At 36.1% G+C, this 16,356-nt stretch overlaps 1 protein-coding gene across 1 annotated transcript in view; it reads left to right on the forward strand.

The window, feature by feature from the left end:
- Window positions 1-16,356, forward strand: part of LOC113232122 (acetyl-CoA carboxylase) — a 117,314-nt gene that overhangs the window by 32,793 nt on the left and 68,165 nt on the right. The window contains exons 19-23 of the mRNA XM_026466759.1: window positions 1,926-2,012; window positions 3,421-3,503; window positions 4,392-4,501; window positions 4,722-4,850; window positions 6,275-6,457. Coding sequence (XP_026322544.1) covers window positions 1,926-2,012; window positions 3,421-3,503; window positions 4,392-4,501; window positions 4,722-4,850; window positions 6,275-6,457 — 592 coding nt within the window. The remainder of the gene's footprint in view (window positions 1-1,925; window positions 2,013-3,420; window positions 3,504-4,391; window positions 4,502-4,721; window positions 4,851-6,274; window positions 6,458-16,356) is intronic.

The raw sequence follows: 16,356 nt of genomic DNA on the forward strand, positions 1-16,356 counted from the left end.
CTATGACGATATTAATGATAACCTCGCTAAGGTAGTATATTGATTTAATGCTAACAATTTATTGCTAATGCCAAGAAGACAAAATGTGTTAAATTTGAATTACCTATAATAATAAAAATCCATAAGTCCAAGCATAGAAATAAACTATATAATACGTGATATATAGTAATAGAATACGTGAGCTTACCGATGTTGCTACTGCTAGACTAGTTTACTTTAGTTACTTTCATAGTATAATGTCCTATGGGATTCTCATGTGGGGTAAAGCGGCAGATATACACACCATATTTGTGTTGCAAAAACGAGCGATTCGTTCTGTGGACCGTTTAGGTTCTCGGGTTTCTCTCAGAGAAAAGTTTAAGGAGACTGGTATCACGACTGTGGCATCACAGTACATTTACTTAAATATTTTATATGCCCGTAAAAATATACATAATTTCAAGACAAGAAAGAAGATAGTTATAATATTAACCTTAGAGCTAAGTCCAAACTCATGGTGCCACGATTTCATTTAACCAAGGTAAACGACTCTTTTATGGGGAACTGTATACGTTTTTATGCTTAAATGTGACGTTTTCAAGTGTAAATTTATTTTACCTATGGAATAAACGATTCTATGACTTTGACTTTGATTAAAAGTATTGTATGCAATTATTACATAATTAGGTCTTAAAACCTCGTACCTAATACTTAGGCCACTCGGCAAAACCTTATGGCCTAAACACGCTGCTCGACTTTAAGAACCTTTATTATGCAACAATTGCAGAATTAAAGAAATTGAGTTCTATTTTTGAGTTCGGAGTCTGATATTTTAATAAATATTATAACTGCCTCCGTGGTAGAACGGTTACTGTGATGGACTGCCACGCAGAGGTCCCGGGTTCGATTCTCGGGCCGGGAGAAATATTTGTATCGTCTACATGTATTTCTCTCGTGAGTTTTGATGTCATTTGTGGTTGTCTATGTCCATGGCACCGGCGACACAGGGTTTCCCAAGTGCGGGGCTATGAGTGTGTGCGTTATTATTATTTAGAATAGAATAGAATAGAATACGTTTATTTGCCAGAATACAGTAATTATAAAGGTCTTAAGCAAAATTAGGTACATTGTATTCAACCTGCAAGCAGATGTGCTAATATTAATGGGATTCAATGTTTCTTTAGTCTCTGTAGTTTCTAATTAATGTAATGAATTTGTAAATTCTAAGTATTCTTTATTACTATAGAAGCAATGTGTCAAAAGCCATTTTGTCAATTTTAATTTAAAAATATGTCCTTGTAACAATTTAATTTCGTTTGGTAATTTATTGTAAAATTTATTGAATATCACGATATTTTTTTTTTTAAATGACGTCACACCCGTACGATAACTCGAACTTCTCGACCGGCAAAGGCTACAAACGTTATTCAGAACATAGTTATCGAATGAAAGTTACCGAACGTCCTATTGCGTACAAAGCAAGAATGTACTATGGAAATCTGTTATTATTTTAAATAAAGTCTGGATTTTGTTCAATTTTATTAATTTATTTTAATGCAAGATTAATGTATTCCTATATTATAGGCCTTTAAAGTCTTAAAAATGGACGTAAAAGGATTTCCATTTTTTTATAATCTATTTCATCGACTAACTCCGTAAACGCTGTTAGATAACGATATCGTATCCGAAACCGAATCGAGCGTTTAACTCGGAATGTTTTGAATTGCTCGAAAAGCGCCCTTCGATTCGAGAACGATACCTAATCATAAGATTCGGTTAAACATCGAAGAGTTCTGAATCGGGGACCTGGTTTGGTACAGAAACAGGTTCGAGTCCTGTCAGGTCGAAGGATTTTTTCTTTACATTTGATCTTTGTATTAATAATTTTTTTTTATAAATTATATTATTAAAATATGGTTTTTCACATTATTAACTATTGTTCACAGTCACGCGGCGTCGCTGCCAAAGAGAGCCGACAGAGATGTGTTCTTCATGAGCACCCAAGCGCTCGTTCTTTTAGTGCAGAGATACAGGTGAGTATTCGACCACAGACCAAATACAATCCATCGGGTGTGTAATATATCATATAAATTTTTTTAACATAACGCTCAATTGTCATAATTTCATTTCAAATAAACTCATTTAATATAACAATTCACTTCATATAACAAACTTTTAATATAAACTTAAATATTATAATTTCACTTTATATAACAATCATGTACTCTAACACTCATTTCTAATAACAATCATAAGTTATAAACCTCAGTTAATATAACAACAATTTATATAAATATCATTTAACCTAACGCCTGATTATACGCAAGTAGCAAAAACTTTTAAGAAGCATAGCTTCGAACTTAAATTTAAAAAGAAATTTCTAATGAATATTAATTATAATAATTATGAATATAAACTAATTTTTTCCTATGTTTTACTAAATAAATGCTGATTATATGTGTATAATTCTTTTATTTCAATTTCAACAAACGATATTCCTAAAACTAATAGTATATCAATTATAATTTGACCTGAAACTATGTTCGTAAACGCAAACAAATTCGCTTCTGGCACTCGCCGGCCGCTGCCGCGGCACGCTCTCTGCGCTCACTCGGCTCGTGCGGCTTTTTCATATACTAACCTAACTTAACCTACTAGATAGAGGACGCAACCAAGATTTGACCTATGTGAAATACATTTGTTTTCTTTTAAACCACCAAGGAATCCAGTGTGTAACAATAATAATTTTGTCGAAACGAAGATTCAGCTATGTAAACTATACTATTGAAAACATAAAGTTACACTCTAGTATCGAACAGACAAGTACCACGGCGAGCCGGGTTTAACTTTATTATTTATAAAAAATGACATTATACTATGTGAAAATTATCAGAATTGACAATATATGAAATGACAGTTATATGATATGAGCTTTATTTTAAAAAAAGTTATAAAATGTGAATGTTATATCAAACAACAATTATATGAAGTTAAAATATAGGAACTGAAATTAGTCCAAATGAAAATTATATTATATGAACGGTATATGTTCTGAAATTAGTTTATTTGATTTTCGAACAACTGAGACGCACCCACAATCCATCATATACTTACACAAATTTTAGTAACAGTAGAGCTCCTTGTGAAAGATTCCGTCCAGGGAAATGGGGTAACCTTACCTATTTCTGCAGCCAAGCCGTAATGTGAGCATTACTGACTTGTCAACTTATGTCTCACAGTGACGGGAACAGTGGTAGTGCCCTTAAGCTCTTGTTGCATTACAACTGTTACGGGCGTGTCGCTTACCACCAGGTCTCGACTTGTTCGCCCCGTCGCTTAAAGGTATACAAATGCAAGGGCGACTATGACCGCGGCGGCGAACATTGAGAAAAGGTCGATACATCGATACGAGAATGTTTATTTAAACTATTTACTATTTAGGAACGGCATCCGTGGAAGAATGAAGACGGCTGTCCACGATTTGCTCAAGCAATACTACCAGGTCGAAAGCAATTTCCAGTTGGGTAAGTCGACATTTCTGTATGCTGTTCCTTAAAATATCTAATACAGTAACTCATTTTTGGTGCTGATAGCCAGTCGTCTTAAAATGTTAAGAGAATTCAACTTTATTAAAATATAATGTCGAAACAAAATTGATTAAAAATATAAATCTTAATTTAAAGTGTCTATGGTCTACTTTGATTTAAATTTTCACGATTTTCACACATTATTTGATTTTTTAATTCGGAGCTTAATCATGTATAAAACATATTTTAATTACCTCGACGGTTCGGACGTATTGCAACGTCCATGATCTCGAAGGATGGTCACGGTTCAACCGGAGTCAACCGTGACCATGGGACCTGGTAAGGGCTCGAAACGTTGGTTTCTTTGAATAAACAAATATAATATAAATCCGGAAAAATAGTTTCATTTCCTATGTGTAACAATCGCGAAAACCTAAGAACTCGATAAGTTTTACTTATGGTTCTTTTTTAACCGACTTTTAAAAAGGCCCCTCCTTCTCAATTCGGTTTTTTTTATGGTATGCCATTGCACGGCATTTGTGAAACGATTTCGATAATTGTTTTTTTTTTTGGAAAGAGGCTACCATTTATATTTAAAGAAAATATTCCACCTGTAAGGGAGGCAAACTAGGGTATGAATCCGGTTTTGTGCACTTTCCGGTAACCGATTTCTATAAAACTTGGCAAATAGATGTAATTCTACGAACTTTTGAAGTCGGTTTTATTTTATAAAAAAGTTGTAATTTTACTTTAATATTGTTATTTAATTCGTTCAGTGGCAACTAGAGTTACTATTAAGAGAGCGAGCTAAAACGTCTTGATCTCCATCTATTTCTTTCACAGTCATTAATATACTCTTTAATATTAATAAAACTCTCCGCACAGGATCATACGATAAATGCGTAATGGCGCTCCGAGATCGTTACAAGGATGATATGCAAGCCGTCGCTAACATCATCTTCTCTCACAATCAAGTAGCTAAGAAAAATTTATTGGTGAGTTTTTCTTAAGTAAATAGACAGTACGTAGACAGTGTATATTATGACAATAGACAGTAGAATGTGAATATACAGTAAGTAGAATTTTAAATAAAATTATTAGACAGTTAGTAGATTCAATAGACAACACGTAGACTATTAGAAAATGTCAGGTAGTAGTAGAAAATAGCAATGTGGTTTTCACTTATAAATATTTAACGTCTTCTCATTATAACAGGTCACTCTTTTGATCGACCACCTGTGGTCCAACGAACCGGGTCTGACCGATGAACTGGCTGCTACATTGAACGAACTTACGTCCCTGCATCGTGCTGAACACAGCCGCGTCGCTTTGAGAGCTAGACAGGTGAGATTTTTCAACATTTCCAGTTTGTTTTTGGGGTATTCAAACTGGCAATCGGTCAGACCGTCTACCTGATGAAAAGTACCTACAACGGTCTACAGGATTAACGATGACAAATGTTGACTTGGATTAGCTGCAATTAAGGCGGTAGATTTCTGGGTTTCGGTGGTAGTGTGCGCAGGCTTGAGGTCCTTCATCAAAATTCTGTAAACGCATTTGCCCAGTGCATCCGATTCGTATTTGTTCTGACTGTACAGATCTAGAAAACTCGGACCCACTTTGGATGTCGCTTGTATAGATAATATGATCCCTGTGAGATTTCACCGTATAAGAACGTCATTTCTCAGATTCGGAACTGAAATTGGACACTACGTCCAAACGCGCAAACTCTCTAACAGTAGAGCTCCTTGTAAACGAGACTTGCAAAAGAGCCCTGGGAAGCAGTAAAGTTCACATTCCTGCGTTCCAGTTTTGAAAGGTAATGGCGGCACTGGTGGCACTGTATCTATTAGAGCCTATACACACGGCGTATTTTATACGCACCGACGACGCGCAGATAACGCGATTCAAACGCGGTAGAGGCGCAGCGAGTAAACCTTTGCACACATTCACAAATTCAGTGGCGTCATTTTTTTTTAATTAGTTGAATTTGGTCAGTCAACAATTGTTACACCAATAAAATATCAGAAAACATACATGCAAGAAAAAAAAACCTATTGTAGACCGACACAACATGCGCAATAAATTATTGCAGAGTAAAAAGAAACTTACAAAAAGAAAAGTGTAAACATTAATTTAACTATATAAATCACTTACAAAAACAAATACAAATAGTGTTAATATCTTAAGACTAAGCGAAAGCATAAAAAAGAAATTAGGTGACAAAGTTTTAGGAAGGTTGTAAATCAGATATATAGAGAAGTAGTGTAAATCATTTCAATTGTAGATCATTGTACATATACACGCCACAGACGCACTGTAGTCCCGCGTATGTACGCATTTTGATAAGAGACAGTTTTGATTTTAGATTTGTTACGTAATTACGGTTAGGTGTTGAAGTGAAGCAACTGAAAAAAAAAAAAAATAAAAGCACGCACACTGCGCTTTTTTAAACATTGCGAAAATAGTTTTAAGGGAAATGTAGTGACTGTATTAATTATTACTATTCGTTTTTGGGTGTTTATTTAGCTTGCGTTGCACGAAACACGGAGTGTGCTAAGCTTCTTGCTTGCAACGCGTTTTTTGCGTGCTTTTGAATCGATGCAATGCAACAATTTGCCTTTTGAGTCTCTACAGCGCCAAAAAGGCGTGTTCGCGAAACTCTTATGGGTAGGCTTGTCGTTAACCACCAACGTTCCGTTACTCGGTATAATAAAAAAAAAACAGATCTCAATTGTTCAACATATGACCTGTCCATATCCTTCCAGGTGCTAATAGCAGCGCATCAACCCGCCTACGAACTGCGCCACAACCAGATGGAGTCCATCTTCCTGTCGGCAGTTGACATGTACGGACATGACTTCCATCCTGAGAACCTGCAGAAGCTAATCCTGTCCGAGACATCAATATTTGACATATTGCATGATTTCTTCTACCACACTAATGCTGCGGTGAGTACTTAGGTTAAGTTTTTTTAATTTTCGGTTTCTGAATGTATAATTACTCTGCGATTTATACAGTTCTGTGGACAAACTTTAAACATTTTAAATAAACCTTAAAATACAGATCGTTCGTATACCACAAAGCTTTTACATACTTAATGTGACAGACAATAAAATAGCATAATATACAGTATAGAAGAAAACATGTATAATAGTCCTTAGAATAGACAGCCTTTACATTGGTATAGACTGTTAGTAGAATAGGTAGCCAAATAGTCTTCTCTACCGTAGAAATGTTTGGACATGAATTCAAGAATCTCTTAGCGTAGAGCGTATGCACAGACATATATCTAGATAGACGCCGCAGGTGTATGTACTTCGCGTGCCCAAAAGAAGTGAAATTCACTTACTTGCCGCTGCTACACTTCAGAACGCGCTCGACCGTTATCGTAGATAAACACCAGTCGAAAACGCGAAAAATGCATAATTGTGCCATTATAAACTGCAAAAGCACCATAACTGTGGGTAAACGTGTGAACAGGGACATTTCCTTCCACGGGCAAGTGATTTTGTAAACAGAAGATGCATAATTTATCTTAAAAACAATTATTTTGGTTTTATATGAATTTCGAGAGAACAAATATGCAACCGAGTGTATGCCTCATGATTTGTAATACATTGCGGCTTTTACTTGGTGCGATATATTTGTGATCATTTGTTAATACGCCATGAATATCAAACGAATGCACTTTTGTATAATGCATTCAGTTTCGTGGTACGGCCGCTTGTACATTTCTTTGGTCAAATTTAACATTTAGTGATGTGTACGTTAGGCAACACTGTTCTCGATTCTTATCGATTTTGAAAACAAAGGGACGAAAATTATTATGACCTTAGCAATATTATAAAAATATTCTATAACTCTTTTGTCATAACGTTTAGTAACGTTTCGTTTTTTTTCAGTTTTGTAATATCTGTTATTAGTAGTATCTGTAATTTCGATATTTTTTGCAGCACGTTGCCTCGCATGTCTCAATATAGTGAGCAAATAATTACATATATCGCCGGATATGTAGTACGAGTAATACAAAAAAATATATAATGCAAAGAATTAACAGTGCGCTGTCTTTACAAAAACCTGGAGTAGATCATACGTATGAGTTCGTTGCTTTCGAGGACGAAGGTCTTTATCTATTTACTTTATCCCACCTAAGATGCTATCCAAATATGCAGAGTAGCAGAGTTGGAAATCCGAGAAATATAAAAAAATCACAAAAATTTCACGCGAAGCCGTCATTAAGTAAACCTCTTCTGATTAATAAGATTTTACCATATTTTGTCAGTAACCATCTAGTAAACCAACAGGAAACCATCTAGTAAAGTTAATTAAGGCAGTCGCAAGTTCATGTATTGACGTGCGTTTTCATTATTTAAGTTAATCGATAAGATCTTCTATTACAAAAAGATGTTATACAATAAGCTCATTTTATTGGAAGGACAATAATTTTAGTATTTGATGTTGATTAAAAATTAAAGTCTTAATTTTTTTTAAGTATCAACATTTTTCAAAAAAAGTAAAATAAAGGACTTAATTATCTTATTCCAGTATTTTTCTACTATACTAATATTACGACTACTTGTAATCAACAAATGCTTGAACAAAAATTATTTTATTTAGAATCGATTTATTGAATGGAAATTCCGTTCAATCACTCGATTTAGAGCCAGCGGAAGGAGGTTTCCATCACTAAATAGTTCTTGTGACGTCATAGTGGATACAAAAAATGTGACACGCTTGGTTTTCATAGAAATTGCTGTACTTGCGGCGTCTATCTAGGTATATGTCTGTGATCGTATGTCTTTATTTTTCCGTTTACTTCGTGTTATAGCTACGTTTGTTATAATTTTTATTTATGCTAAACAGACTGCAATAGAAGAGACAAAACATAGACAAAAAGTATATAGTATAAATATACAATATATAGAATATTTATGGTGTGTAGAAACGATTGAAAAAAAGGAATAATCGATCGGCATGGTAACTGTTCGTCCACAGAAGCAGTTAAATTGGCTAAACTAGGTAAAAATAGTTGTTAATCTATCGATTGACTAGCCACATCTGGAGGGGATTTCAAATTAAAATGCAAATGGCAAAGTATATAGGTAAAAGCATCGTGACCGGACGTTTAAATTAAATTGTTGCATTATTATTAAGAAAAGTAAAAAAAAGTTGAACTTTTTAAGACTGCAGTAGCGTATACATTGAGTACGATGTCTGTATAATCTGTAACAAAAATAACACTTATACGGTATTTTAATTTGATTTTTTTTTTACGAAACAATATATACTGTTATAATTATTAATACAAAGAACGAACACTCAGAAAAAAATTCCTTCGACCCGGCCGGATTCGAACCGACATCTTCTAGCATACTGTGCCAGACGCTATAACAACTAAGCCACGGACCTCACGAATTTTTCTGTGTGCTTGAGGCGTATCTTTGTATTTGGTTTTTCAACGACTTTTTGGCCGTAGCGCCATCTGTGAGAAATCTATGATATTTCGTCACCCAGTTAGATACCTTTACAGCTACCAGCCCCTCATTTATTTTTCTCAATAATATATTTTTTTCAAAATGGAAATTTTTTCATGACCCAACACTATTTGCAGCTCAATAATCTTCTCCAACTTACCGAAACAAAGAGCTCCATGTCGAACCTCACCATGTTGAAACCCGACAGCTCTAAAGGCACCTGTCCCCTTGCTATCATGAATATCACCATCTTTCTAATGCTCTGGTCTTGAACGTCTTCCCATCCACTGGTGTATACCACGGTAGCCGTTTCTGATGACTGATCAAGAAAAATAATTCGTATATTCGGTTCTCGGATCGGTTATTTTCTCGGACGTAAATCGCGTTTTTGCAAAATTGTTAACATGTCCCATGGTCGCTGTACTGAGATGGTATTAATTGTCAACCAGTTATGTCAAATATTTATGACTGCCTCCGTGGCCGAACGGTTACTATGCTGGACAGCCACGCAGAGGACCCGGGTTCGATTTCCGGGACACATATTTGTATTTGTTGTACGGGATATATATTTGTATGGTCTTAATTTATTTCTCTCGTGAGTTTGGTGTAATTTGTGGTTGTCTATGCGTCCATGGCATCCACGATAGAGGGTTGTCTTAGTGCGGGGCTATGAGTGTGTGTACGTTACTGTTGTATATATATATATTATTATTATGTATGTAATGGTTATTATATATGTATATTAGTATGTTTATGCTATATTATGTTTATATCGTATGAATTAACATCAAATTTTGGCTTATGGTATTTTGTTATATTTTTGTTTAAGTGTAGCACCAATCTTAAGTTTTTTTTCTGTTAGGCCCAATGGTTGACTGGTCGAGAATATACGAGGTCGCCCTATGGCGTTAATGGAATGTGACAATGAGGGCGACGATGTAGCATGCACACCTAAATAATGCCTATTCACTCTCGCCTTGAAAATTCTTCAAGTTATAGTGTTATGCAAAAAAAAAATTATGAATAGTCTAGGTGGAAACGCTTGTTAGTCGGAGTGCTAGGTTTTAATTTCATCGAGGGGTTTGCCAATGAGTGAGTGGTTGTACGAATGAATTAAATTTGAGTGAGTTATAATTATTAACACAATGGTCGAACACTTTTCCTTTGACCCGGCTGTATTCAAACCAGTGTCTACCAGCAAACCGTGTCAGATTCTATGCCAACAAAAGCTACGGAACGAACTAGCGCACCTCACGAATTTTTCTATGTGCTTGCGTCGTGTCTTCGTATTTGGTTTTTCAACGACTTTTTAGTCGTAGCGCCATCTATGAGAAATCTATGAAAGATTTACCACCCAGTTAGTACCTTTACAGTCTTGGCGAGAGATGTCGCTATTTTAAGTTTTTATTGATATTCAATTATTTTTTGTGAAATTACTCCACTAGTTTGTTATAATATTAATACAAAGATCGAACACTCAGAAAAAAATCCTTCGATCCGGTCGGATTCGAGCCGACGTCTTCTTGCATACCGTGCCAGAGGCTATACCAAATTATTGTTATTGAGTTATAATTATTAACACAATGGTTGAACTCTTACAAAATATTCGACTCCGGCTGCATTCAAACCAGCAAACCGTGTCAGACTCTATGCCAACAAAAGCTACGGAACGGACCTTAAGAATTTTTCAATGTATTTGTTGTAGATATATGTTTTATCGACAAATATCTTTGTTTTATCGTACAAATAGTCAAGCTAGAACTCTTTGAGCATGAGTCCCACCGTAGATTATTCCCATACATAAAACGGCTGCTTTCTGTGGCTGCTTCAAATACAACGCGTCCAAAATATGGAATGACATACCACCGCCCATAAGAAATCTTACATCAATTCACTCTTTTAAATGTGCACTTTAAAAAACTTTCTACAGAATATTTTGACGCGTGTCTGATACAAATATCAAAGTTCACAAATTACCCTTAATCTCTTTTACACTACCTGCCTACAAAATATTTTCCCTGCCATAAATACTTTGTTTCATAGTTAAACATAAACCACACATATATTCCACTTATTTTTTACGTACCGTAAACAAAGGTGTGTTACCTTTAAACAAAACACCCACTCATTTACAATTACTATACAACCACACATTTAGATCTTTCATCTTTTTTTATTTTCTTTCCAGTCACCTAGTCCACGTTTTATGGCTTATATGATAACTTATTCACCTTACAATTAATATTATAACTACATACTTTACATCCTAACTCCGTGTCGATTCTCTATTCTGAGTTACTTCTTTTTTACCGGCTCACATTGGGTCGTAGTTCGACTGAACTGCGGCATAATGCTGAGTCGGGCCCTTTTTGCTGACACAGTACATTCAACTCTACACCTGATACTTTATTATACTCTAGACCATACCCGCAAACCTAGACTAGCCTTTTTCTTTATGATTACTATTGTACCTAAGTCATAAGCTTGTTTGTAATGTAATGTGTTCATTCAGCAGATAAACGAGTAATCTATCTATCTATCTAATCTATCTACTTATTTGCAATAGCGCTATTTATGGGAATTTTTATTTGAGTGAGTTGTTTATCTTTTTTATTTAGAAATAGAAATAGAAACCGTTTATTGTAACGCCACATTATAAAAAAAACACAAAAACAAAGACCAATATAACTAGAACAGAAATAACACAAAGAACAGCGTAAAAACATTTCAACAACCAGTTACATAATACTATACTGACATGTGTGCGGCAGTGGCGTGTACAAAAGGATCCCATTCAGCTAAAGTCACAACCAAGGCTAGGTTGTGACGCTGGTTTTCAATGGGCCCTAGCCGAGTGAGTGAGAGTGACGGACGTATGCGTCCCGAAGCAGAAAATAAAATAAAATAAACTACGCAAATACTTATATCATGAGTGTGTATAGTGTTATTGCAGTGTGTACTCTTATATCGAATAAATACTTACATAATGTGAAAACAAATTAATAAAATATTTAATACATATTTAAACTACATTACTTCAAATATACGAAACAAGATTATCTATTTTCATAAAATAAAAGTTCTTTGATTTCAACATTAAACAACTATTGGTCTATTTCATTCGTAATTTGAAAAATTTATTGTGTAAAAACATTGACTTACAATTATATGGACGTCGGGTCCGCGCTAAAAAGTGTCCGCACTTGTAAGGCGCTAAAATCGTATACAGAGCGCGACACTCCGCTTTAGTCTTCATTTGTTCTACGGACAGCGCGATACTGCGATGACATAACAATTTAAATTTCGAATAGGTTGACTTGGGACATTTATTTCGTGGTTTTTGTATTAGACCCGTCGTCCATTTATTTGTAAGTCAATGTGTAAAAATTAAATATTTGTTTTTCTTACCACCAACTTCAGTTTAGAGCAATAGTGACAAGGGAGATATATTTGTGTGGTAGCTCCGAGTATAAAAGACGCGTAGCGAATGTCGAAACCGGATCCCTGAAATACCACATTTTGATGAGTATACGTTTTTAATTTTTTTTTATCATACTAAGTGACGGGACTAACAAGTCGTCCGCCTGGTAACAGATGCAGTGCCACTCAGAGTTTTAAATCGCACTACCCGTCAACCCTGAGAAATTAGTTGATAAGTCCCATGTGCCAGTAATTTCACCAGCAACCTTACCATTCTAAACCGGAACGCAGTAGTGTAAATAAATACTCCAGAAAAATTTTATTTTTCTGAAAAATATGGCTTTTTCAAAATGCAAATTTTTCCATTACATGTGCCTGTAGTTTTACCAGCACACTTTAGGACCGGAACGCTGTAATGCTTACATTACTGCTTGTCGGCAGAAATATGTATGTTGGCAGTACTTCCCGGGACGAACTGCTTCACAACAAGCTTATTTATTATAAACCGTGACGATGTGACCTCGTTACATCGTCATCCACCTTTTTGTCGCCTTTTCTCCGGTTCCTGGCCACTCGTTTTTACATTTTGAATCGTTCTTTAATAATTCCTTTGCCTCGCCATTTTGATTTTCTTTCGTTCCATCGTCATTCCCTGCTCGAACGCGGCAGCGAGCACGTCTTCTCGTTAATTTTTTGAACCGTTTACCATTTACCAAAAATCTCTTGTGCGATAAGCATTTTAAAGATCACAAATATTAATAAACGGGAATAATATTTATGAAACTGGATTTATTTCTTTACCCTTTTGAATTTTGAACTTTAAACTCGCTAAGCAAGATGTGTGGAGGCTGTGGAGGCTACTACTTTCCTGGCTACATTTAATCCACGGAACATTCCAAGCAGCACCAGCAGCAGTACACCCTTTTCAAAAGTAACATATAGTAGCTATTGGTGGCATTGGAGTTCCTTGTGAAAGAGTTCGTCCAGAGAAGTAGATAGAGATAGATAGATAGAATACGTTTATTGACTTTCCACAAGCACACCCAATAATATGAAACAACAAGTAACGAAACAAAAGAAGACAAAAAAAGCAAAACATAACATACAAAGTAACAAAAAGGGATAAAATCAAATAAATATACATAATAAACAACATATATTATACATATACCTATTTCCGCCGCCAAGAAATAATATGAGCATTACTGCGTTCCGCTTTAGAAGAGAAAGCGTGCTGGTTTCTTGTTTCTCACTTGTGTTGAGACACTGCAATGGCAATGCCTCTAACATCTTATTTAAAGCTCTGAATGACACTGCAACTGTTATGCATAGGCGTGTGGCTTACCGCCATGCGCACGATTTGTTTGTCTCGTCACTTGCTATTACAAAAAAAAAACACTCTGATCGGTGATAGCTCTGTGCAGTAGCAAAAGACAGCGTCAATACCAGTCCTATGCAAAATGCAGGAGCGGGAGTGGGGGTCATTGGGGAGGACGCTTGCGCGTTTGAACTTACTATCTTACTACAAAAATCTTACTAAAAGTGTCAGATGGTGCAACAAAAACTTAAAAAGTCGTTGTGTATGTTAGTAACCGGTGCGAGGCGTTCATATAACTCGATTCACACCGGCTTGCCTAAAGTTTTCCACGTATCATCAAATATCATATGGTGGTGCGAAATGAAGATGTATAATGCCGATAAGTAGTGGACTGCATGTTTTGCGATTTTTAAATATTTTTTTTAATGGCGCAAAACAGAGAGGTGTGGAGAGAGGGGAGGGAGGCCTTTGCTCAACAGTGGGATAGTATAGGCTCATAATAATAATAGTTAAAAGGTTCTTGTACTACAAGTAACTGCACTTGCAAGTAGCTTCCTATAAGGACTGGAAGAAGTATATAGTAGTAGGTCGAAGAACAGGGAAAATTATGGGAATATACACACTCACCTTTTCTTTCGTTTCGCTGGCAGCAATTCCGCCTGGATACGGCCGCCACAGGAGGAAAAACCCTCCGGTTCCTACTGAGCGTACAGTGTATTGCGAACAAAATAAACTATTAAAAAACACAATCGCGCTAATTAGCCATTTCTTGATGCACACAGTTCAGTGTCTTAGGTTACACTATCGTTTTTTTTTGCTGCCAACTCATTGGCCGGTGAAAGAGACGACAGCAGCAAAAAGAGCATGTTGGAGGAGGATGGAGGATACAAAGGAAGGAAGTCCTCGCAAGTGCTAAGATCTACCCTATACTATTTTTTATAAATGTCCAATACAAAAAAAAAGAAAATATGAAATCCAACATCATAAATATCTTAAAGTAATTTACTACATTTTGTGCTTAATTTTACGTGTAGAATAATTAACCAGTAAAATAAAGTGTACTTGTATCATGTGTGATAATAAGTTTGTTAAGGCAAGCGTTTTGGTCCGGCTTTACTAGAGATAATTTTCACACATCGCTTCTGGTTAGTAATATGTATATGTCCTGCGGTTGTTAGTATTTTTTTAGTTCTTAGTTATTTCACAAGTAACCCTATGTACTTACCACTGAAAAATGGTACAATAGGTTACATATTTCTACAATAGTGAACATGAATATGTTCCCGAGCCAAAGACTGAACGTGTTTTGAATGTCGTTTACGAATCTGAAACCCAGAACATTCGTTTAATTGCAAGAATTCAATTTACCATCTCAAAGTTGATGATTGTAAGTAGAAAGAAACATACAAGGATTATTTTATACATCAAGAGCAGTGGCAGCCTAGTGAATACAAAATACAAAGAATGCGTGTACCTATGGCCTTATTCTTAGCCTAGCGTCTAGTGTCTGTTTGCGATTTCGACGTGAGGATCTACCCGCTCGTAGCCGCTTTGGCGCTATGAACGGGAAGACGCCAAGACCTCCGCGCTCGTGCCTGCACTCTGAATGAGCCCTTGTCCTCAATACGTACATTCCAATTTAACATACATAGTACATAAATCTAAATAGCAGATACAACTTCTTGTGAAAGAGTTCGTCCAGGGAAATACTGCCAAAAGGTAAAGACCTGTTTCTGCTGCCAAGCAGTAATGTAAGCATTACTGCGTTCTGATTTTGAATGGTAAGACTATGTCTCAGGATGACGCAGAATGCCCCTCAGATCTATGCGATTTAAAGCTTAGAGTGGCGCTGCAACTGTCTTTTGAATAGGGGCGTCGTTTACCATTTGTTCATCCCGTCGTTGATATTATAAAAGAATCACAGTACATAGTACTAATAAAACCGACTGCAAATTTCGTGGAATTACGTCTATTTGCCAAGTTTTATTGAAATCGGTAACCGGGTAGTGCGCGATACCCCTACTTTGCCACCCTTAGAGGCGGAATATTTTCTTAAAATTTAAAGGAGACCACTTCTGAGGCCACCCTCTTTCCAACAAAAGAAGAATCATCAAAATCGGTTCACAAATGTTGCCGGAGTTGTCGCGTAACATACATACAAAAAGAAATACATTCAAATTGATCCGTTAAAAAAGTTTTTTTTTTAATGATACAAAGTGACGGGACGAATATGTCGCGCGTCTGGTGGAAAGCGACACGCCTGTCCATAACAGTTGCAGTGCCACTCAGTGCTTTACTACGCCCGTCACCTTGAGGCATATGTTGACAAGTCTCATGTGCCTGTAATTTCACCAGAACCCTTACCCTTCAAAACTGAAATGCAGTAATGCTCATGTTACTGCTTAGTGGCAGAAATAGGTAAGGTGCCAGTACTTCCTTGGACGTACTCTTTCACAAGAAGCTTTATTACTGCTAAAAGTTTGTGTTTGCCTGGCAGCAGCCAGCCGTGACCACGGGACCTGGGCCCCAACTCAGCTTTTTTTTAAAATTACTGGTAACTGTAATTTCATTGAAACTACACTGAAGTTTGTTGTCGCCGCGCTGACGTGTGATTGGTCGAGAGTAAAAATATACA

Source organism: Hyposmocoma kahamanoa, unplaced genomic scaffold (assembly GCF_003589595.1).
Source record: "Hyposmocoma kahamanoa isolate Upper Pololo Valley unplaced genomic scaffold, ASM358959v1 67, whole genome shotgun sequence".
Classification (NCBI taxonomy): domain Eukaryota; kingdom Metazoa; phylum Arthropoda; class Insecta; order Lepidoptera; family Cosmopterigidae; genus Hyposmocoma; species Hyposmocoma kahamanoa.